Source organism: Brachycentrus maculatus, unplaced genomic scaffold, assembly GCF_059751285.1.
Source record: "Brachycentrus maculatus isolate JH-2025_06_01 unplaced genomic scaffold, ASM5975128v1 h1tg000195l, whole genome shotgun sequence".
NCBI classification, from domain to species: Eukaryota; Metazoa; Arthropoda; class Insecta; order Trichoptera; family Brachycentridae; genus Brachycentrus; species Brachycentrus maculatus.
Window position 1 is genome coordinate 238024 of NW_028280946.1, and position 25219 is coordinate 263242.

General features: G+C 32.7%; 2 protein-coding genes across 3 annotated transcripts in view; one reads left to right on the top strand and one right to left on the bottom strand.

Moving 5' to 3' along the window:
* Positions 1–1973: 1973 nt before the first annotated feature.
* Positions 1974–12522, bottom strand: LOC148307669 (two pore potassium channel protein sup-9-like). The gene is made up of 8 exons (XM_088262992.1): positions 12296–12522; positions 10543–10781; positions 8261–8478; positions 7102–7276; positions 6421–6527; positions 6219–6337; positions 5543–5693; positions 1974–4500 (listed from the first exon to the last, which is right to left on the bottom strand). The coding sequence occupies exons 2-8, from the start codon at positions 10709–10711 to the stop codon at positions 4345–4347; spliced, it is 1095 nt and encodes a 364-aa protein (XP_088119118.1). The 5' UTR covers positions 10712–10781; positions 12296–12522; the 3' UTR covers positions 1974–4344.
* A 254-nt stretch (positions 12523–12776) lies between these two features.
* The window catches only part of GluProRS (Glutamyl-prolyl-tRNA synthetase), a 29001-nt gene continuing 16558 nt past the window's right edge, over positions 12777–25219 (top strand). The window contains exons 1-13 of one of the 2 annotated variants that reach the window (XM_088263023.1): positions 12777–12903; positions 13033–13374; positions 13898–14048; positions 15128–15259; positions 15858–15984; positions 16560–16752; positions 17696–17867; positions 18388–18546; positions 18869–18943; positions 19628–19772; positions 20147–20400; positions 21529–21736; positions 23063–23254. In XM_088263023.1, coding sequence (XP_088119149.1) covers positions 12867–12903; positions 13033–13374; positions 13898–14048; positions 15128–15259; positions 15858–15984; positions 16560–16752; positions 17696–17867; positions 18388–18546; positions 18869–18943; positions 19628–19772; positions 20147–20400; positions 21529–21736; positions 23063–23254 — 2187 coding nt within the window. In that variant the 5' untranslated portion in view covers positions 12777–12866. The remainder of the gene's footprint in view (positions 12904–13032; positions 13375–13897; positions 14049–15127; positions 15260–15857; positions 15985–16559; positions 16753–17695; positions 17868–18387; positions 18547–18868; positions 18944–19627; positions 19773–20146; positions 20401–21528; positions 21737–23062; positions 23255–25219) is intronic. The other variant, XM_088263024.1, reaches the window with a different exon arrangement.

Sequence of the window (25219 nt, forward strand, 5' to 3'; positions counted from 1 at the left end):
ATCCTCTTAACGGATGGTTGCCTAACAAAAAAATATATTACATATAAATTTGGTCTATTAAAACATTGAAATGCGGAACTTCGAGAGCAGAAAACACGTATATAATCCGATCTTTGGCAGGAACTTCCATGTTGATGTAGCGAGTGTTTTTTCCTACAATTTTCACTAAAAATAACATGAAATCCTCTCACAAGGAGTTATAGGCTATAAAATTTACAAAGTTGAATCCTAAGTAGGGCTAAAATAAGCGATGTTGCATAAGCTGGATTTCAGAGTCACTTGGACGTTAAGTAATTTAAAAAAATATATACGCTGATATTTTCTTCTTCCTTTCCCCGCTACCCCCACTCTTGTAGGGACTGCAAGGTCACAATGTGATTTAAAAAATAAACATTACCCTTCTTTGTGTTGTGTATGGATTATTTTATACAATTTACTGTTTAAATAGTCAATGATGATTGCATTTCATTATGCTGATAATGTAAGGACTTCGTAAAGTAAAGGATTCGGTTTTCAATTAATCGGGTGAAATGGAACCTATTTGCTATGAAAGAACTTTATTTTATTTTATCCCTATTCTCACCCAAAGGTGTATACTAAATCGGATGAAGTAGGTGTTAACTTGATCATTAAAAAACTGAAAGCAAAGTGATCAAAGGAGAAGAAGGTAGATAAAAAAAAGGAGTTCAGGGTGAAGTACATTACCACTATATGTGAAAGGAAATAGAGAAGGAATAGTAAGTAGGAAATAATGAATAGCAGTAATTTCCAAAGCACCGAGGGTTACATAGTCGTACTCACAATTGTACACACTAGCTTGTGTAGATTGTATACTTTTTAATCCATAAACATAATAAATAAAGGACTACTGTATTTTAACATCCATTTATTATAACGCAGTACACGTTCATAACAAATATTACAAAATAAAAAGATTTATAAAATCTATGTTCATAATACATGTAGAGATCACATAATTCTTTGGCAATACAATAATAAAATCAACATTAAACATTAGATTAATTCTAAAAGTTTGGAAGCAGCCATTTCAAAACTTCCCACTTATTAAGTTAAAGAGAGAATGGATTAAATTTTAAGGAAGCATAGATCACATATGGCAGTGAATGGTGTCAAAACAAGTAATGATGGATTCAAGTATATCTTGATTCTCTGGTGTCACAAATTACTAAGTGCCATTTAGAATAGATCTGTTTGCAGGAAATATTACAAAAAGAGCAAGGGAAAAAATACACATCTAAGTGAAGATTAAAAACAATACATGAAAAATTTTAATTTTAATTTTGTCATCAAATTGCATTTTGAATGGTTGAAAATGCAAACTAAAAGTTGAATTTAGGAAGATCAGTAATAAAATACTCAAATAATATTTGTGGCTGTTAATTTAAAATCTCCAAAAATGAATAATTTTATAGCAATTTTCACTTAGGACATACTTCTGAGAGATTTTTGCTCATAATGCAGTGATCGGAATTTATTTTTAAGAAATATAATAAAATAAAACGGTATTTACAGCAATCAAATTTATATTAAAAAAATCACGAGAGACTCGTACTATTCTTTTTACTGAAATATATTTAAAAATGTATGTTATACTAGATGACATCATTATTTGTTACAAGGCTGGAAAAAATGGGGCACATTTAATGTCATTGCAAATTATCAACACGAAGTTGAGCAGAAGTTAATGTTGTAATATGAAGCCAACATATGATGACAAAAACTTCAATAAGAAAATTTGGAAAGTATAATTCTGATAATAAATTTTCAGATTTTGAGGATATAAACAAAAGCTTTATTTCATAAAAATAATGCGGAGTACCTATGTCAAATCTGATTCTCTTGAGAAAATCTGAAACTCTTGAGTGAAAATATCCTATATTTTTTTTTTTACAAAACTATACATAATAATCAGTATATGCATATTAGGTTTTTTTTTTTAATATCAGCCACAATTTTTTATATATTTTCTTTTGTTGTGTACCTCTAAAATTTCTATATTTGGCTGGTGTACCTTGAACAGAAAAAGTTTGCGGAACACTGGTCTAGAGGTGCATTAAAATAAACAGTAGGATAGAATAATAAAAGTTTTCAAACTGGTGTTGTAAAACTGGACAATAGACTCATGTTGTATGACTGGATAATAAACCCACAATGCATGATAGGACAATAAACTCATTTTAATAATTTATCCTTTTTTTTATATTTTTTTAATGTAAGGTGCAGATTATGCAGATTTTGTCACACAGATATTTTTTTTTAGTAATGGTACTTCACATTATGTATTTAAATAATGAATACAATCATGGCGACTAGTATGAACTAAATCTTTATTTTATATAACTGTTGTCCACGATTCGTTAAAAAAAGACAGTAAAATTTCAGAGCATTTAAAAAAATATAAATTTAAATTCAGACTACTTTTAAAGTAAATTCATTTTATGGACAACTGTCATTATTGTAGATACATTTATACTCACTACTCAACATACATTTTTCATTTCTACACATTTAGTACATTCAACTACTAAGTCACGACATTTTCATACATTGAATTCCTTTGAACATACAAAAACACACATATAAATATAATATTTATTCACAACATAAATGTGCAATTTATTGTAATTATTTAAATGCGCCTTAGTACAAAAATAGGGCGATATTTTATCACGTGATTGAATCACACAGAGTTTAATTCTTAGTTTCTATTCTTAATCACATATAGCTAGACAAGACGTGTTCCAAATTTCTTCTAAAACAGCTAAGCATGCGGTTACAGTGTCAGAAACATAGCACATGCATGCCAAATTTTTATAAAAATTAGATTAATATATACCGTCATAAAACTGCTAAAAAAATGAAACAAATCATACATACTAGAACATAAATAAAACTCATTAAAGAATTTATAAAGGTACCATACACTAGAACCAAATACGTACGAGGGTAAATAAAATATAAACAGGATTTTTGTTCCTGAGCAACTAAGATTGGCAGAACAAGGCCTAAGTGTTTAGTCTGCTTGGGTGGAGTCATTAGGAGTGGGGAACGCCGATCGTTTCATACTTTCAACTAATTTGTCAGTAACAATTTCAATGACGAACAACAGGTACACCCCTTTGTTGCTAATTTTTTGTTTGTGAAAGAGTTAAAGTGATAATGTTTATTCACAGATTGATTGCACAATTGGGCACCAAAGGACTCATATGTTTGGCTGGAATAAGAGTTTAAGGAAAGACGGAAATGAGTGGGAAATCAGAAACACGATCGCCGTCCTCGGAACAGCATCACTAGCAAAAATATTCTTCAACAGTTTTTTTACCGTCGAGGTATTATGATTTTTTGTATGAGCGATGCACTTTCAATGCTGCTTACAACTGCGAGTTGTTGGATAAACCAAAGGCTGTATATCGGCGCAAGAGACAAAACCAACCGATTCCAGATGTCATTCTTCTCCACGATAACGTCAGGCCTCATACTGCAGCTCGAATAGTCTCAAAATTCAACAAAATGCACTGGATTGCACTTGATCACCCTCCCCACAGCCCGGACCTATCACCCTGCGATTTTTATTTGATTGGGCCACTTAAACAAACTATAGGAGGGCAGCAATTCCAAGATGATGCAGGAATAGAGGGGTTCATGTGCAATTGGCACCTGATGAAACTGACTTCATTCTACGATAACGGAAAACTTCTTTCTTGTTAGGAAAAATGAATTTCTATAGCAAAAAGTTATGTAATAAATATTTTTAAAACATAAAATAAATCTCGTTTATATTTGATTCATCCTTGTACTTAAACTCAATCACATGGATCCTATGACAAATTGAGATGCGAGGATTGGGTTAATCCAAAAATACAATGGACAGCTATATAAACACTGTTGCCTGACATCTATACACCTCGCAGCTAACTACTGACTGTATTTGAAGTTAGTGAATAATGATGTTTATGAAAATTTCAGAAAAAAATAATAAATAAAATTTAGAGTAAATAATTAAAAATTATGAACACATTGTCATAGAGAACAAGCTGATAGCTGTCACAATTAATTATTAAAATATTTGCACATACCTACATAGTTTGAAGTATGTATTTGTTACGACACATTTGATAGCTTATGAGTACAGTAAGTGTACAGTTCGAAAGATGGCGGTCTAACGGACTGCCAATGTGGACTTTTTACAAAACCATAATTATTTGCATATTAATATATGAGAATATTTGCATGAACCAACAAGAGCGTGAATAGGGATGCATCTTGATGATTTTCTGCACATGCAAGGTCATGAGGAGTCGCTCGTATGCTGGACTCTAGCAACTACACAGATGCCCTTTTCCCGTGGTTCAGCAGCAGTGCGAGGGAGGGCCTCTTGCGGGTTGGTGGTGCCGCTCTCTCTTCGCACGGCCCCGCTTCACCCAGCATGAGCTCCTGGGGGCTGGAGTGGTTATTACCCAGGCAGTTGCACGAACACACCTATCCAAAAAAATTATAATAATAGTAACGACGTATGATAGATGTTCAAATGGTGATATAAGAAAAGAATGCTAGGCTGAGATAAGCATTATTGATTGATAAAATAAGAAAGATGTGCTGAGATGGTTTGGGCATGTGAATCAAATAAATGAAGAAGAATAGTAAAACAAATTTATGAGGCGAATGTAGTTGGAAATAGGACGAGAGAAAGACCAAAGAGAATGTAGGCGGGTAGCCACTACTACTACCAAGTTGGCAACACTGAACTATTGCTACTGTCAAGTTGGCAACCCGAGCAGATTCAACAAAAGCAGCCAACCGGAGCGCGGGGGCAAGATTCGCTTGTATCGCTTGGTGACTAAAGGACGTATATTTTAGCTTCATATTTAATTCAAAATTCAATAATCAATTAGATAAATTATAATAAGTTAATATCAAATCGTAATCAAAGTGTAAGAATTTATTTCAATAAACAAACTGTAAGTACGCATTTCTTTTAAATATCCTGCTCTGGCTTCCCGCACAATACCCACGCACGAGGTGCCTAAAAGAACTTGAAATAATCAAGTATTTCAAATACTTGAAAGTGGCTGGGTGAGGAGTCGGAATAATCGGCGGGTGTGTGGGAGATGCAAAAATGTGGAAGAGTTGATTGTTGAACAGTGTAAACGTACCTAACAGCTATTTATGGGTATATTTATCTATGGCCACACAAATTATTACATGTGCCCAGTCATTATTTACTGCAATTTAGTTATGACCATATCTCAATTGTTAATAGAAGCAAACAGGGCTTCCATTCCACTAGAGGAGTGTATGCCATCTTACGTACTTCTTTGGTATAATTTACCAATAACCTTTACATTAATTATGTATGACAACATTTCATGCAATGATTTTATGAGTTATTCAATTTTGAGTTGGTATTGTATTAAAACCGCACCAATATTGTTTTTTTTATGGAATTCGTTTATTTGTTTCCTGATAAAATATTGATATCGATGAAATTCCAAATTAAAAAGTAATATGTCCTTAAACTTACAGATGTCTGATCGTCATCCTGGATAACTCTCATGTTGGTATGTCCTGCTAACAGCTTCCCATTCACAGCCATTACCTCACCGTCCAGAGTCAGGACATGATGAGAGGCCGACTGCAGTTCGTTGTCTTCCCGCTTTATATCCTCCGCATTCCTAGTGGAGTGTTTTCAACTATTATAATTTTTATTTTGTTTTATTTATTATAACTAAAACAGTAAAAACTGTTGTTTTTTTAAAAAAAAATAAATTAAAAAATATAAAAAATTCAAATCTTATTTACCATATTAAACAAGCTACGTTTTTAAATGAATTCATATATTTTGTTAACGAAATAACAAAAGCAGTAAACGATGAATATATACTTTTTTAAGATTTTTTTATTGTTGTAATTTTTCCCTATCTTATTGTAATTTTAAAAAGAATTTCTGGTGAAAGATACGTTCAAATTTAGAATTATCAAATGTTTAATACTTAAATAATAGGAATGAACAAAGTCCCGTAAAATTTACTGAATCATGGCAATCATTATTTTAATTAAAGAACTTTTATTGTGCATGCTATTAAATGAAAAAGAATGATCCACTAAAAATAAACAGTCAATATGAGAAAACAAAAGAAAAAAATTGAAAAAATATACGTTGAGAGTATGGAGTTTATGTTTTTATTGCGTATACTTACATGGTCATGAATCTTAGAACAAGAAGATTGATTGAGGCAGCAACTACAGCCAAACCAAACAGGATGAAAACAAGACTTAGTGCCACGTAGCCAGGTTTACTTGTCAGGGCTTGGTCATTCTATTCAACAAAATCAGTACCATTAAAGTTTTGCAGTATTCCTTAAACTCAAATAACTTTTAACAGCAGAGTTCATCAATTACCTGAAGAGCCACGTAGTCACCGAATCCGATAGTTGTGAGAGTAACGAAGCAGTAGTAGAAACTATCAAAATAACTCCAACCCTCGTAGCGGGAAAATACAGCAGCACCTATAATTCAACATTTACAATTTTTATTAATCATTATTTAAAATAATTACACATCTGTTATTTACCTAAAGCTTTTGACTGATTCCATTTATATAACCCTTATCCGCACCTAATGGTGCATAGGGCACTGCATCAAATTGACGCAGTGTTATCTTGATCATTAGTTACATGAAGGCAAGGTGATCACTCTTGCGCTTCAGGAACCAGTCCAGGGTAATATTAAATAAATTTTACAGTGTTAAATCACTAATATTTATTTTCACCCCCCCCCCTGGGAATCGAACCCGGGACCTCTAGCATGGTAGCTAAACACGCTGACCATTACACCACGGAGGCAGACAAATTCCATTTACTAAGGAAACTCGATTCCATTTACTAAGGAAAAACCCAAATACTTATTTGGCATCACAATTAGGTATTGTTAATTTTATTACAATGATAAAATTGAAAATACAATTACATTTATATTTTGTGGAGTGTCACCATTATATATTCGACACTGCATCTTCATCAAAGTTGATTTGAATTTCATATCGAAAACTTAACGAGTGTTAAAAACAGTTGGAGTTGTTACCAGTTGTGATTATCACAGAAGAAAGAAGGCCCGTTGCAAACATGAGATTCATTTCAGTAGCTTCGGTAGTGTGGCATCTAAGATAACATTTTGCCCTTCTGATAACAACCGATGCAAACTTATTTAATCTCTCTCCGATACTTTGGAACATCACTAGACCTAATGGAATGCCGACCTGAAAATATTATACTAATTTAGTGGTAAATGTTACACATGTAAGTAGAAATCCCGATCATATGAAAATGGGTAAATGAAGAAATAAAAAAGAATGAGTAAATAAAAAGTTGATAACTGTTTTAATAAAATAGTAAAAAAAAGGTTTTACAATGGTGTCCAATTTTACCCAACTTTTCAGAAAACGAATTTTAGCATTAAGTAAAACGTCTACTTGGTATGGAATCCATAAAATACATAACTTAAGCCTTGACACATTGCTCACTCCTTTCAACAACGTCACATTTCAAAAAACGCCAATTTTATGTTGTGCATGTTTTCGGAATGCCGAGAAAATGTACTATTTCCCAGCAAAAGCGGCATATTTTTAACTTAATATTTACCCGCTACAGGGCAGAAAGTGTTGTTTTTGCATTTTGAAGAAAAGGTATTGTTTAATTATTTTTTAAATATACTAAATATTTTTCAAATGGAGAAAAAACATTCAAGTTTCACCTAAAAAGATCTGTTGCACAGTAAAAAGTTCAATAAGTGGCTTGATATTTATTTTTAATACATTTTATTATATTTTTAAACTTTAAGAACGATCTCCTGAAAAATCAAATTTCTGATATTTGACATTGTTGAAAGGAGTGAGCGAAATATGTTTGATTATAACTTTCGTAATAAGAACTAATGCATTTGCACAAAGAATACAAAAAGTGTCCCAGATGGAATATATATATATATATATATATATATATATATATATATATATATATATATATATATATATATATATATATATATATATATATATATATATATATATATATATATATATATATATATATATATATATATATATATATATATATATATATATATATAATTTTTTTTTAAATCACATAGATTAAACATACATTATTTGTCATTATCATATATTATAATGGACGGTAGTTAAATTTGTTTCCAAGGATGGATATCAATGATAAACTATCCTTACCATTGCGTAAGCCATGCAGAAAGCCTTCCCACCAATGGTTACTGGGGTGGAGTGTCCATACCCAATAACTGCTATGACGACTGTAGCAAAATAGAAAGCTCCGGCAAACTTCCATTGAGGTCCCGCTTTGTGGGGCTTGTTCTCAATAATTACTATCTCTATCATGTGGTAATCTTCAGGCGTTATATTGTATTTACGGATTAAACCATTCTTAATGTCTGAAATTTATTTAGGTATTATAATTATAAAATAATAAAACCTGTTAACATTTTATAGGCAAAAAAACTATGTATTAAAACTATTATGGTTAATGGTTGACAGGAAAATTAAACCTTTAAAAGAAAACACAATCCAACTTCCAATGTTATATAAACACATTGTTGTGAAGTTTTGAACATGATGAGTCTATAAAAAAGCAGATTCCGAGTTTAAAAAAAATTGTTTTGGTGCATATGTAACCAACATTTAGGTAATTTGTTTCCTCAAATTGTACACATTATATTTGAAAGAAAATAAATTTGCTGTTACAATTTCTTTCTTGCGTACTTCCATAATATTATGAACTTGAGTGGCGTATTTGGGTAAATGCTTGACTGTGAAACTGGCATCACAGGTTTGATTCCTGCCATTGCAAAACAAATTCAAGAGAGATTTATTTTTAATTAGTCTATGATGTATTTCGCAACTACCTTCCCTATCCTTACTATCTTACTTGCAGATAATCCTATAAATATAGAGGCTTTGGTTACATCTTGAATAAACAAAAAAACCTGCTAATATTTAGCTCCTGATTGACAAAAGTATACTGTAAAATCTAACTGTCAAAACACTATGTGTAGGTTAAAATGGATGGAATGAACATAGTTGGCATGTTGTGCACACTGCAGTTACATATTGATCAATGTCTGTCGAGCGTTGTCAGCACAGAATGTGTTAAGGTACAGCACTCCAGTTGCAAATAGAGAGTAAAATGAGAATCTTAGAAAGAAACGTATGTTAGCAAGAATATAAATATTTTATCATCTAGCATGCAAAACTAACCCATGGTTGGTAATTCTAGTTGAGAAAGTAATTAATTGCCTTACAAAATTGTATAACTTCGGATATCGACGTCTTCTGCATTAGCAAGACTTTTTTCAGAGAGAATATTGTCACCCATTGTCTATTCTGATTCTTATACATCGATAAACTTATCTGTAAAATCCCTGGGTATCACCATTAGCGTTATGGTTTCTAGTTGAATACCACTTTAATTTATCAGAAGGGAAGCAAGATGAAAGCGGATTACTTTTAACACAAATTTATTTAGTTCTATCAAATTACAATCAAGAAAATACTTAAGGATAATCGCGTGACTCTAATATGAGAACAGTTGAAGTACGTGTCGATCTGAGGACGGGTGGCGACGAAGTGTCGCGGGCTCGCTCGTTCCGTTCTTTTCTGGTCTCGTGAAGGTAGCTCGCTACGTTGAGCTTGAGTTGCCATATTCGATGTACATTATATGTGTAGGCTGCCACAGCGTAATATTGATACAAATGACCATGCAATGCATAGTTGTATTACATTTCATCAGTACTCTTCTTCCGTTCTACAAATAAGTTTATTGAGGGATGTATATATTTTTCTCTAGGTTTCTATTTTTGTAAGTATGAATATTATTGCATGTATTTAAGTTATTATATTCTTCTAACTCTTATAAGCACCCAATGGTGCATAGGGCACTACATTGTGCAGTGTGATCTTGATCGTTACTTACATGAAGGCAAGGTCATCACTGGTCATCAAGGTTATATTAAATAAAAATTAGAGTGTAAACTCACTAATATTTATTTTCACCCCCACCCCTGGGTATCGATCCCGGGACCGCCGGCACGGTAGCAAAACACGCTAACCATTATACCACGGAGGTGGACAAAAGTTGTTATAAACACATTGAAATGTAGAGTTTTATGCAAACATTTAACAATAATTGAAGTAGAATCTCACAAACTGGTGTGGCTGGTTTGCTCCGGTCGGTCCATATACCCAGTGACTTTAGAATAAAGTAAATATAATAGTCTCTTTATCATTCGTCAATTACTTTGTGTAATACCACTTAAAAAAACACTACTCCATGACTATCGGTATCGGAATAATCATTCCATCATCATGTCAAACGTGGATTAAAATGAAATTGTTACGGTCTGACATTTATATCAAAATAAAATTATATTACCATACCATAAAATTAACAACCCTTTTCATATACAAAATATAAAGTAAATATATTTAGAATTTCTAACCAGAGAGCATTTCAGCTCGTCTCCGCTCGGTGTCCGACTCGAGGGCATCGAACACGGCCGCTCCGATGAGCAGGTATGTGAACGTGCAAACCACGAGGGACAACGTACGCACATTCTGTCTCTTCATCACGCATCCAATGTCTAGTCCTAGCCAACTCTCAATATGCATTCCATGTCTTTCACACCAACACCCGTAGACTAAGATCCATTTGGGTCAAAGTAGCGCTTTTTACGGCCGGCTGTAACAAATCAAAAAATTAATATTCCAAAGAAATTTGATAATTCGAATTTGGTTGGAACTAGAAGCATAGGACCATCGATGAAAACTTGGCATGATCAAGTATTTCAAATACTTGAAAGTGGTCAGGTCAGAAGTCGGAATAATTGGCGGGTATGTATGAGGAGATGCATGAATGTGGAAGAAGCAAAGATTGTTTGCAAAGAAAGATTGATATGGCGTTCTATTCTCTGTGCCTACCCCTGCGGATAAGCAGCGTGATGGTTAGTTAGTTAAAATAAAACCTACCTATAATTTTGTTAGTTAAGATTTAAAGTTATCTCAATATACATTCACAAGTCTATTAAGATGGGGTGATCAAAGTCCGGGTATTTACAGGGATAAGAATTTGCCATTGGCTGGTTTAAGTGTTATGTTTTATACACTGTGTAACATTCACTACTCTAACCAAGACTGACAACCACACTACTAAAATTTCGGAAAGTTCTGTATACGCTTCAATTACAAACATCATTTATATTATTTGAGAATATGGTGAAATTTAAAATTCACTAATGATATGATTTGGCAATTATTTTGTTAGTATTTATTTTCAAATAAAAATATTTTTAATAATAAAATAGTTACATCAATAAAATATGTATTTCAACATGTAAGTAAGTATATGAGTTTAACTGAACTGTACCTGAAGAGTGAGTTTTAAAAATACATAATATACTTTGATTTACGAAATAAAAAAAAACTGTTTATAAAAATGCAGTCACATTCTAATATTACTATCATCAAAGGTATGCGTAGGTTTATAACCAACAGTGTTGCCATTGTCATTAACACACTAAGGACGAAAAAGGTATTTCTACCTGTTCGGTCGATTGATGCTTAAGGACGGGGATAATATTTTTACTCTCTGCACCGGCCTCATTTCAAAGTCAGAAAAGAAGGAATTATTTAATATTTTCATATGAATATCATGAACCAATGTCTTTGTTAAGGTCTAAACTATATGTCTACTGTTATCAAATCCCGTCATCATCGGTATGCGGGCATAAAAAACACTGTCCGAAATGTGTTAACTATCAGATAATACTGATTGACAACCGGTTTCGAAAAGCTTAAATTGATAGAAATTAATGTCCACAAGTAAAGAAGTTAAAGTTAAATAATTAACTTCCATATGTAATAGATGCCTCGATGTTACATGCATATCACCAAATTAAAAATATAGTTTACTGATTTTTAAGCTTTTTAATAATAAAAAACAAAATTAAAAAATTGCAAGGTATTGTGCATAAACCACTTTTCTTACAGTGGTATGTCTCCGTAGTGTGGTGATTGTCACGATTGTCTTCCATGAGAGTTTTGGCATGTTTTAATTAAGGTTCTAAATGTCTGCGAGAGTACGATATACAAACAAATAACATAAAATAAATATTTTTAAAAACATACATGACACAATTACAATGAACTGATTGATACAATAAAGTATAATGCTGAAATAGTCATAAGAATACAGACCATAACTCCCGCTTTGTTCCGTGAAAAACGAGTCGGTTTTTATCATTTTCATGTAATACCATTGTTGATTTTTAAGAGTTTTGTATTTAAAAAAAAATAATTACTATCAACATTCACTTAATTGAGAGCGAGAAGGGCGAAAAGACAATACATACTTCTCTTCACACTCCCACCCGATAATATATTTTGACATTACAAACGTCAAAAACAACACACATACATATAATGTATTTTGTTACCATGTTCTAAAAATATTTTACCTAAAAATATTTATGTTTATGTATTATGATCATTTATGCAGTTTGAGTTGGTTGACACATTTTTAAAAGAATATTCGAGAAAATTCGTAAATTAAAATAACCCTTTTAATTTCTAAATATTAGTTAATATTTCTATAAATCTATGTTCTCTTTTGAATTAGTTGCCAGTAATTTTTTTTTTCTCTTTTTCCATATCAAGCAATCACAAATCCACACTCCGCACCGCTCCCACCCCCATCACCCCGCGCATATTCGCACGTTGCATCAGCCGTCATCGCGTGCTGTCAATTTCCGTAAATTTTGAATACAAAATGGAATTTCAATGCAATAAAAGCGATCCTCCAATAGGTATTGGATTATTATTTTAAGATTTATTAATACAATATGTTTTTCTGAATTGTTTAAATTTTACAAAAATAAGGTTATGTCTATTTTCAAACCCGGCTATTTTTACAAATATCTTATTAATGTTTTCAGGTGGAGTCTTGGCAATTGAGCTGGTGAATAGTGAGCAGTTTCCCATAAAATTAACGTGGGGAACCGCCAATATTGTGAAGTTTAATGACGGAAAGGTGAAGAAATTTGAAACTCAGAATGATATATTGAGGATTTTAGCTCATGAAGCAAAGGAGGCCAAGCTATATGGGGAGACGTCCTTGGACATGATCACTGTTGACCACTGGTTATCGTTTTCCTTGACTGTGCTCCAAGATCTCCCTTTGAAGGCGCAGTCTCTGGACAAAACTCTCGGGGGGTTGACTTATTTGGTTGCTAATAAGCTCACTATTGCTGATCTGGCTGTCTTCGGTGTTTTAAATGGTGAGCTCCATCAATTACACATTTAAACATTTTATAATAAAATTAGTTGATGTTTCTGCTTTCAAAATGTATTGAAAAACCCAGTGTCATTGCCAAGCTACTATTCTCTTTTTCCTGCCTAGTAGTCCTGCTTTATATGGTCCCCCATATGTATATCTGTAATCTCCTTCACTTACATCATCTATGTCTCGTCAAATACATGCCAATCCTGATCCAAAAATCTGGATCTGGATTGGAATCACCTACCTTCATAAAATTAAAGTTCAATTTAACGCTGTATCTATTAGCTGCAGCGCCCTATGCACCTTTGGAATGGTGAGAGTTAGGAGAGCTTTACTAGAAAAAATATTATATTTGGTTAAACTGGAGCACTGAAGAGAAATAAATATATAATGAAAAATATATGTTCACAATATGCAACATTCATTTCACTATAACGTAAATGATAAGGTAACCATTAAAAATGATAAGGTTGTCATAAAATATTTAAAGCAATAAAATGTTTTACAATTTGTTATTGCAGGATCATCAGTCTTCAAAAACTATATCAATCAGTCGGAAGCAAAAAAATTGAAAAGATGGATGAAATTAATCGGTTCGCAGAGCTTTGTAGTAAAAGGTTTATCATCAATCCCCTCAGACCCCAAGAAACAGTCTTCCGCAAGGGGGTCCAGGTACGTAAAAGCCGACTACCTTTTAATATCATTGTGTTCATAAAAAGTAATGTCTTTAATCTTCCTGAGCTAGTCTTACATCCTTTAAACTAACAAACCAAATGAATTAATTCAATCATATAATTATTTGGTTGTTAAAAGACATTTAATACAACAAATACTTTTTATATTAAAGGAATGCTTAGTTATAATTGAGTCAAATTACTTACCTTCAAATAATTTATTTGATTAGTAAGATGACTCGATTATCATAAACATTACATTATAAAAATCATTTAACTTCTTCAAACTGAAATCATTTTAAACTTAAATTAATACTGTATGCATCAACACTTCATCAATGGTACATAGGGCATGGCATTGTATCGAAGTAGTGTTATTTTGATTGTTACTCACATGAAGGCAATGCGACCAATCCTGCACTTAAAGTACTAGTCCAGGGTGATATCAAATAAATATTACGGTGAAATATCACTTTATATTTGTTTTGATCCTTGTGGGAATCAAACCCTGAACGTCCAGTGCGACAGGCAAAAGCTCTAACCACTGCACAGCGGAGGTAGACAAATAGACTTATCTTCATAATTAATAATAATAATAATAAAACCCTTATCCGCACCACAATGGTGCATAGGGTACTGCGTCATATAAACACAGTGTTATCTTGATCGTTTTTACACATGAAGGAAAGGTGATCAGCCCTCCGCTTCAGGTAATATTGAATAAATATTTCAGTGAAAAAATCACTTATATTTATTTACCCCCCTTGGGAATCAAACCCGGGACCTCCAGAACGGTAGCCAAGCGTGCTGAATATTACACTACGGAGGCGGATGTTTTAATTAAATCATAATAATTATCTTCATAAATACTTATGATTTAATTAAAATATATATCTGTTTATTATAGATTTAAAATTACATCTTTTACTTTCGGGAGAGCACTCCTTCCATGGATAGGTGATTTAAAACTTTTCAGATTTTCTGGTCTCCCAAAATCAGTAGTGTGATTTAAAAAAAACCATGAAATAGTAATTATTCTTTAAGTCAGTCAATTAATTTATGAGTATTTTTTTCCAGCGAGCCTTCCAATGGTGTTCCAAAAAAGACTGATGCAGAGAGTGGAGGGCGGCTCCAGGAAGGAAAGTTTGTGGACCTTCCGGGTGCAGAGATGGGAAAGGTTATTGTCAGATTTCCTCCAGAGGCTTCTGGGTATGTTACTACATATTTGCATCTTTAATTAATTTTTTTATTATTTTTTGACATCTCATCAAAGATGAAGAAGAATATGGAAGTCTGGGCATTTACGGGGCTGACGACCGTCATAGGCTGGTTTAAGTGATCACTCTACACACGTGTAACATTCACCAATTCTACCCATTATTGACAACCACACTACTCAAATTCTTTGAAGTTCTATATATATGAACCAATTTAGAAACCTTGCTCTTGAATCACTAGAACTTCACTAGAGACTTCTATTGGTGAGATGTAAAGAAGCTTTTTACTAAGCAGAAACTCTTATATTAGTATGTGATTTCCGAATCCTGGATTATAATCACACGCATGAGAAACGCCAGAAAATACCATTTTCATTAGTGTATTAGGACACATTCAAAACGTTTATTTTTTTTATTATTATTTGAATATCATCAGAAATGGCATCAGTCACAGGCGGTAATTTCACTTGTTTAATATATTTTTTTTAATTAATGTTGCGTGACAGAAAACAATTGTGCTTGGTGTACTAACCAAGTATTCTAAATGATTTGAGTCTAATTTGACATATACACTAAATTATTTGTTGTAGATATTTGCACATCGGACATGCAAAGGCCGCTCTGCTCAACCAATACTACCAGCAAGCCTTCCAAGGAAAACTTATCATGAGATTTGATGATACCAATCCTGCTAAAGAAAATATTCACTTTGAAAAGGTTACTTTTATTTTTTTACTGTAAATTTTTTGTTTATACCTTCTCTGATTATCCATATTTTTGAGCACTGTATCAGTTGAAAATAATTTTAAAAAATCCATATCCTTTGTTATGTGGAGTATGTAGAGTTCACAATTGCCTCTGGGCTCTTATGTCAACTGGCACCTCTTTTGCGTACTCCCTAGCACAGTTATGCACGTTTTGTGGTTTATATGAGAACTAGTGAAAGATTGTTCCAGGTGACGGGAACCCGATTCCTTGTAAAAGAGGCGGGCTCGATGGTGGATCCCAGTGGGCATGCGGAATATATGGCCCAGTCAGTTGAATCGGCTTTTTTTAGCGACAGTTTTGACCATGGATTACTGCATCAGTTGCTTTATTTCATTCAGCTATTATAAGATTTTTTATTTTATTATAATGCAAAAAACATAATTAAATTTTAAAATGTGTCATGATACCTAACTGTAATGGTTGTAACTTTATAAAAAAACGTAAAAGTATAATTAAGATATTTATATTTATAATAATTAAAACAAAAATACAATTATTAATTTAATCATAATTAACCATCTCAGGTTATTTTGGAAGACATTGAGATGTTGGATATAAAGCCAGATATCTTCACACACACGTCACAATACTTTGACATGATGTTGGAAATGTGTGAACGGCTTATCAAGGAGAAGAAGGCCTTCGTTGATGATACTCTGCCCGAGCAAATGAAGAATGAGAGAGAACAAAAGGTTGACAGCGTCAATAGAGCAAATTGTAAGTAATAAGATATCATTTTCTGAATTCTGTAAGTATATCTGAGGGATATGAATTTTGTGGAAGAAAATCTATTTGAAAAATACATGGTCGGCTTTAACTGATAATGCTCCTGTTCTATCACAGACGTTAAGTATGTATAAGATAAACATTTGATTAAACTATACCTGAGTGTTTTTATTTTAAATTTAATTTTATAATATGGACTATTCAAAAATACTAGTATTAATTAAAATATAATTCTGATAAATTCACGCAATTAAGTTTGATAAAACTAATAGCAGTTATTGTTAAAACAAATATTTATTTAGTTATTTAACCTTATTTAGAAGTTGCAACGTCAGTATTACATATAAGTTTACATAAACCTCAAAAAAGTATGTGAAGAAGTCCACAGATGTTACTACAACTCTGTATTTAAAAAAAAATTATAATGCATTAAATTATAAGTGCAAACGTTACATCTATTCCATACTCTTTTGGGACTAATTTTGTTTGGATGATAAGTTTATCCATACTCTCCGAGATGTTAAAGGCATATAATCTTACTCGCGAATAGAAGAGATAAAATACACATAAGATCGTTTGCTTCAGAGTGAAACTCAATATTTTATTGAATAAAAATCTATACTTGTGTTTCAAACCGTAAGACACAGAATTTATTTTAAGTGAAATCAAAAAGAATTTTTTTTTTAAATATTGCATTTTATAGAATAGTGAAAATATATTTAATGCTATATAAGGCTGTCAGATATCAACCTTAGCCAATTTCATTTAATATACACAATAGGCAACATAATTTTGGGGTATCAATCATAGAATTAAAAAAAATTTATTTAAGAAAAAAAATTAAAAATAGAAAAGAATTTTAGTTTTGAAATGGAATTTTGCCTTGTTTGGTAATGAAATTGCCTCGTAAATGTAGCATTTATTACCGTTTTAGCCGTGGAAAAGAACTTGAAACTCTGGAAGGAGATGAAGGCGGGCAGTGAGATCGGAGTGAAGTGTTGTGTGAGAGCCAAGATCGACATGCAGTCTCCTAATGGATGCATGAGGGACCCCACCATATACCGCTGCAAGCCGGAGCCACATCCAAGGACGGGCACGCAATACAAGTAAGATAATTTCATTGACAATTAAACTCCAAATCTATAAATAAATGATTTCATTGCCACTAACTTATTACATATATACTTACTATCACTGATAGCACACAACTGAGTCACAGTTGTTCTCTGTTCACTTTCATGCATTCGTAATGATTTCACAAGAGTTCATTGCGAAATTTGGTTTTTGGTTTCAATTGTTCAATGCTAATCAATCCACAAATTTGATTGCACATTGCATATATGTTTTGCACCTATATACTTGACAGTAATGACGATATATTTGACAATTTCACATAAAAAACTTAAGCTGAAATATAAACAGAGAAATTTAACAAAAACCTTCCCAAAAAAACGAAAAAGTAAGTTAGCCTAGTCAAATCTATATCACGGATTGGACATCTGACCTTTAACTATATGTTAAAATAATGTGATACTAATACCATTTCAACAGTATGTTATATTTCTCATCAGGTTTTATAAGCCAGATATACTATCATGCTAACTTTATGTGTGATCTTCCATCCAGGGTGTATCCTACATATGACTTTGCATGTCCCATAGTGGACGCAGTGGAGGATGTCACACACGTGCTACGAACCATGGAATATCACGACAGAGACCCACAATTCTACTGGTTCATTGACGCCCTGGGACTCAGGAAACCTTACATTTGGGAATACAGCAGGTAATTTTTTTTATACTATTTAAATATCCAGTAATTTTTTTAATATTCTTAAAATATCCATAAAATTGATACTTGTGTCGTTAGAACTAGATCCCCTTTTATTTTTGCACTAATCCTGGGATATAGTTCAAACATAACCAACTCTTATAATGGTCTGTTTACATTAGTGCTATGGAAAAACACTCTTTTCTCATTTATATTTGTACCTAGAGAGCGGGTTTAAAATTTACATTGGGCAATATCGAAAACTATATACATATGTAAGGGAATTTTTATAAATATGGATGAGTCTGGTTTACATTCATGTACTTCCTCTTTTCAGATTGAGTATGACCAATACTGTCCTCTCCAAAAGAAAACTCACCTGGTTTGTAGAGGAAGGTCTTGTTGATGGATGGTAAGTTTTATTTTAGTTTATTTTACATTCTTAACAATTATATGATTCATTTACTGATGTCATCTGGAGATTCCTGATGACGCTTTGAACTCGCAGGTTTCATAAATCGAAGTTATATGGATGTTAAATGATGAATAGAATGGTGAAAAACTTTTTTTTAAAACTTTGTTATTAAACCACTGTACATATATATATATATATATATATATATATATATATATATATATATATATATATATATATATATATATATATATATATATATATATATATATATATGTCTTATTATTATCACTTTATAGTTATTTATTATAACTACATTATAATTTCAACCCGTTTTGAAGCAAACAGCTTCTTCCTCAAGACTCAATAATACCTGAAAAGAAATTAATAATCAAATTAAATGAGCAAGCCAAAAATAGATTGAAAGCTCTGCAATTGCTGAACTTCCATATTACCTTTTTTTAATGCTTCTTTGTCTCCGTTTAGATATTTGTAATATACATATTATCGATAGCAACTCCTCGAGGGCTAAATCCAAAATTTCGATAAAAATCTTATCACATCCTCAAAATATATTAAATTTTTTATTACATATGTATCTATTTTCACAAACCATTTATCATTTTTTTTTCTTCATCAATATCCAAATTGCACATAATAATTCTTATTAATTTTTGACAGGGACGATCCTAGATTCCCCACGGTACGCGGTGTATTGAGAAGAGGAATGACGGTTGAAGGACTAAAACAATTCATCATCGCACAAGGATCCTCGCGTTCGGTTGTGTTCATGGAATGGGATAAAATTTGGGCCTTTAACAAGAAGGTATGAACAATTTTCCATTTAGTATTTTTAGTGCTTTCTGGATAACGATACCATGTTGCAATATAGGTTTGGCAACTCTGTATATAATGCTTGCCTATGGCTACTAATCTAACAGTATGGTTTACTAACCCTAGCCATTGCCGCAATTCTTCTTTTCCCACTTACTATTTCCCCTCCATTCCCTTTCCCAAATAAGAGTAATTTCCTTCAGCCTAAGTACCTTTGCTTACATTATCTAATCCTATCTAATTTCTGATTTTGAACTGAATTTTTTAATTATGAGGTGATGTCACATTTTGTAGGGAAAAAAATGGTTTAAAAAAATCATGATTTTATAGCAGGCGATCTTTAATACTTTCTATCTTTTTCCATAGGTTATAGATCCCATCGCTCCCCGTTACACGGCACTCGAGTCATCTCCCACTCCAGTAAAAGTGATTGTGCGAGATGTCACTGCGGAGCAGGCCCTGAAAGTCCCCCGTCACCCCAAGAACCCTGAAGTGGGAGACAAGACAGTGTGGGTCGGGCGTACTGTGCTTATCGACCAACCCGATGCCCAACTCCTCAAGGAAGGGGAAAATACTACCTTCATCAATTGGGGCAATATCAAAATTGAAAAGATTCACAAGTAATGCAGTTTTTTTTACTAGAATGAGTATCGGCCTCCTTACTGCAGTAGTCACCGGGTTTGGACTCTATGCATGAAGTGCTGGGTTCGATTCTGAATAAAACTAAATGTAACATATTTACTCATTTCAATATGTATATGTATATATTTTTTCATATAACATTGGGCTGGTTCCCAATGTGCAGAACTGATCTGTTTGCCGTCATTAATCAATATTTGTATTATAGATATCTTAACATAATTTACACAATAAGGGAATATGAAAGTCTGGGCATTTATTATTTTATACATTGGTCATTATGTAATTAGTTTTAGCGATCACTGTGTAGCAATCAACATTCTGCCTATGATTGAAGATCAATACATATTACTTTGATTTTGAAATTTCTATTTATCGTGAAACAAAACACATACAAGTTCCCTCCGCTATTTGTTGAAACTTTTGTGAAGTAATAGAGTTGAAACCTTTACTAATATAGCAATCGCCGGAAGGTTGAATATAGTATGTATTTGTGAAAAATAATATTCAATTTCTCAGATTTTTACATCCATTCGGATGCTTATAGTGTTTTTTTTTTTGGGGTAATCACACCACATAGTACAGTCAGATATCGCTCACTCCTTTCAAGAACGTCATTAATCAAAAATCGTCAATTTTCAGTTGTGCATGTTTTCGGAATGCCCAGAAAATTTACTATATCCCAGCAAATGAGGCATATTTTTAACTTAATACATATTTACCCGCTACAGGGTAGAAAGTGTTGTTTTTGCATTTTGAAGAAAATGTATTGTTTAATTATTTTGTTGAATATATTGAATATTTTTCAAATGGAGAAAAAACCTTCATGTTTTACCTAAAAAGATCTGTTGCACAATAAAAAGTTCAATAAGTGGCTTGATGTTTATTTTTAATACATTGTGTTAAATTTTTAAACATTAAAAACGTTCTCCTGAAAAATCAAGTTTTTTTATTTATGACGTTCTTGAAAGGAGTGAGCGATATGTCAATATAAAGCAAGAAGTACTAACATCTCAAGAGTTTCAACATGTGTTTGAAATTACTTAACTTTTATATGACTTGCATTTATAAATTCTTTTCCATGTTAAAATTATTTTGTGGGCTTGTAGATCTGCAGACGGTACCGTGACTTCTGTGGAAGCTGTAACTAATTTGGAAGATAAGGATTACAAAAAAACTCTGAAGTTGACCTGGTTGGCAGATGTGTCTGCAGCTAAGTTCACTCCGACATTCTGCGTGTTCTTCGATCACATAATTTCCAAGGGTGTTCTTGGAAAGGATGAAGACTTTAAACAATATATTGGCCATAATACTAGAGTAAGTTCATGTTTTGTAACCGGTCACTGACCAGAATCGATTGTTATTTTTAACCTTTAACCACAAGCTTTATGTATCTGTACTAGCCAAGGCCAAGTGTTGTTGATATCTAAAGACATCTCTCGCGATCATTGACATGAAGGATATTACTGCATATCTGCTATGTGGGGAGGATGGAATTGGAGAAGGAATATTATGTAGGAAAATGACAATAGCAGCAATGGCCAGGGCACTCGGAGTTGCATACGTCAATTGATGCTTAAGGATAGGAGCGGTATTTTTATCTTCTGTGCCGGCCTCATTTCACAGGCAGAAATGGAGGAATTATCCAATGTTTTAATATGAATATTATATACCAATCTCTTTGGTAAGGTCTCAACTATATGTTCATAATTATCAAATCCCGTCGCCAGCGGTCTGCGGGCGTAAAAAATACCCATCCGAAATGTATTCATACGTTGATTGCCACAGCAATTTTCAGAATTATGATCTAAAAAGCCTATTTGATTTAATCAGATTATATTATCAAAAACTCTAATTAAAGTACATTATTATATTTTCTTTCTGTTCATTTATTAATAAATTTTCTCTTCATGTATGCCAGCATTGATTTTTTGTTCTCTTCCCATGCGCCATCTATCCATATTAGCACTGATACACTAGGAATTTTATCGTAGCTGCACGAATATGGCGAGTAAATACTATAAGATAACTCGTAGTCGGCGTCCTAGCAAAGAACACAATCTACGACTTATCTCGTGTTGGAGAATAATTACTGTATCATGGTTTATTGAAATCACACTACTGATTTTGAGAGACTATTCATCCCATTGTGGGCAACCCACACATCTACCATGGCAACTCACAATTGTGGTTTCTAGTTGAATACCAATTTAATTTATCAAAAGGGAAGCAAGATGAAAGCGGATTACTTTTAACACAAATTTATTCAGTTCTATAAAATTACAATCAAGAAATACTTAAGAATAATCGCGTGATTCTAATATGAGAACAGTTGAAATACGTGTCGATCGGAGGACGGGCGGCGACGAAGTGTGTCGGGCTCGTTTCCGTTCGTTGCGGGCTTCGGTGTAGGGTGTTCGTTATTTCACTCGATTTGAGTTGCCATGGTAGATGTGTGGGTTGCCCACACCATCAAGAAGTGATCTAAAATCTGAAAAGTTTTAAATCACCTATCCATGGAGGGACTACTCTCCCGAAAATATATGATGTCATCTGGAGTTGGCAGTCAACGTGTTAATATTCCTTTCTACCAAGACATCGGTACTTCAACTGTTATTAATATGGGTTAATTGATTTCCCTAGACGGAAGTGAGCATGGTGGGAGACCCCGAGTTAGCCGCCCTGAAGAAGGGAGACATAATCCAACTCCAGAGGCGCGGTTACTTCAAGGTGGACGTGCCGTTCCGACCCGCCTGCGAAGTGAGCGGGCGGGAACAGCCATGTATACTCTTCCACATCCCCGACGGACATACCAAGGACCAACCAACACTTCAGGTTTGTAAACTACAACTACACAGTTCTGTCAATCCGCCTTTATACTTAATGTTATTCTTTAAAAAAAAGTATTCCCCAGTTTTTTTTTTTAGTTTTTGTTCACGGTTTTGACACATCGCTCACTCCTTTCAACAATGTCAAATATCAAAAAACTTGATTTTTCAGGAGATCGTTTTTAAAGTTTAAAAATATAATAAAATGCATTAAAAGACCCGCTACAGGACAGAAAGTGTTGTTTTTGCATTTTGAAGAAAATGTATTGTTTAATTATTATATATTTTCAGGTTTTACCTAAAAAATCTATTGAATAGTAAAAAGTTCAATAAGTGGCTTGATATTTATTTTTAATGCATTTTATTATATTTTTAAACTTTAAAAACGATCTCCTGAAAAATCAAATTTTTTGAAATACGAAGTTGTTGAAAGGAGAGTCCGCGACATTAACCACGGGACCACAATCCGACTTAGAATTTTATTGATATTTTATAGAGTTATTCCAAATATATAGTATTATTGATACACATAACACATACCAGTATTATTGATAGTACATAACTTAAATTATGTACCTCAATTACGACAAAATCATAAATTCGAAAATGCCGCCCGCCGCGACGTCAAATACAAAGAAAAAAGAAATATTTACGTAAAATAAAAGAAATATTTAACATTATCAGCTAAACGGCATGCAATATATAACTACCTCCATATTTTGTTATAATTCAAAGTATTACATTGCTATCGCACTTAAAGAATGACTTCGTGACATGATAAAACTTTATTGCGGTTCGATTATGGCGTTTTTCCCATTCGCAAAGGTAGTGCCCGCCGTGCAACAAGTGGTGCATTGATTGTAAACATTTTTTTAGAACACGTTAAAAATAAATAAAAAATCGTTCCATTACAAATGGATAAATATCACGATGTGTGATTATTGACTAATACGTTAATGTGAAAAATCACAAGACTATCGGTAGTATTCGTATTGAAATATGTAGAGAAATAAAGGATATATGAAGGTTTAAACTTAAGATACTTTTATAAAACAAAAAACGTGCGTTCGCATACGTCATAAAATTTCCGCCATCGAACGTTTTATGACGTCGTATGGTTTATTGTCTATGGCTTATAGAGCTGTAATAGTGTAGTGTGGATTGTTTGTTTACCACTACACTACCATTTGTGTTATACACATATGAGGGGAGGGGGGGGGGTGGGAGAGTGGACCATAGACATCAATAAATAGAGCCGCTAATAATTTAGCAATGTTACCAATATTAAAATACCTCCATCGTTTCTGTGACGTCATTCATGCCAACTTACGAAAATAACGGTTTTTCGAAGGCGAATTTTCCAAATGAAAATGATGAATGAAAATATTAATTAAATCGGGTGTTATAAACACAAAACGACTCTAATACAATCCTTTATAGGTTGAGTATGTTCAATAAGACATTCCTCCCGTCTGACAAAGATCCATTAATCGTATTAAATATGGAGTCCCAGTTGTGTGCACTATTTATTATTCGTCATTGAAAATAGGAATGCAGTATGATTCGAATATTTTTTCCCTAATTAATATTTTTTAAGACATCTGGCAATGATATCGATTACACTTTGTATATCGTTTGTACATATTAGAAAAATATGATTTTTCTTTCATTTTTTCAAAAGAGTTTTAATAATAAATCCAGTGTTATTTAAAAATCTAAATGGACACAATTTTTTTGTATTTAAGAAATATAATAATAGAAAATGCGCTTCTAATTATATAAGTGTTTGGATACGGTAATAATATAAATTGACGTATTTATTATTCTTCTTTTAACTTATCAACGCAGTTTTTTCTTGACCGTTAATTATATGAAGATAAGGTGAATAGTCTTGACCTTTATATACCATTCCAGGGTTGTATTAAAAATCGAACCTGGAATATCCAGTACGGTAGCCAAGCGCGCTAATCAC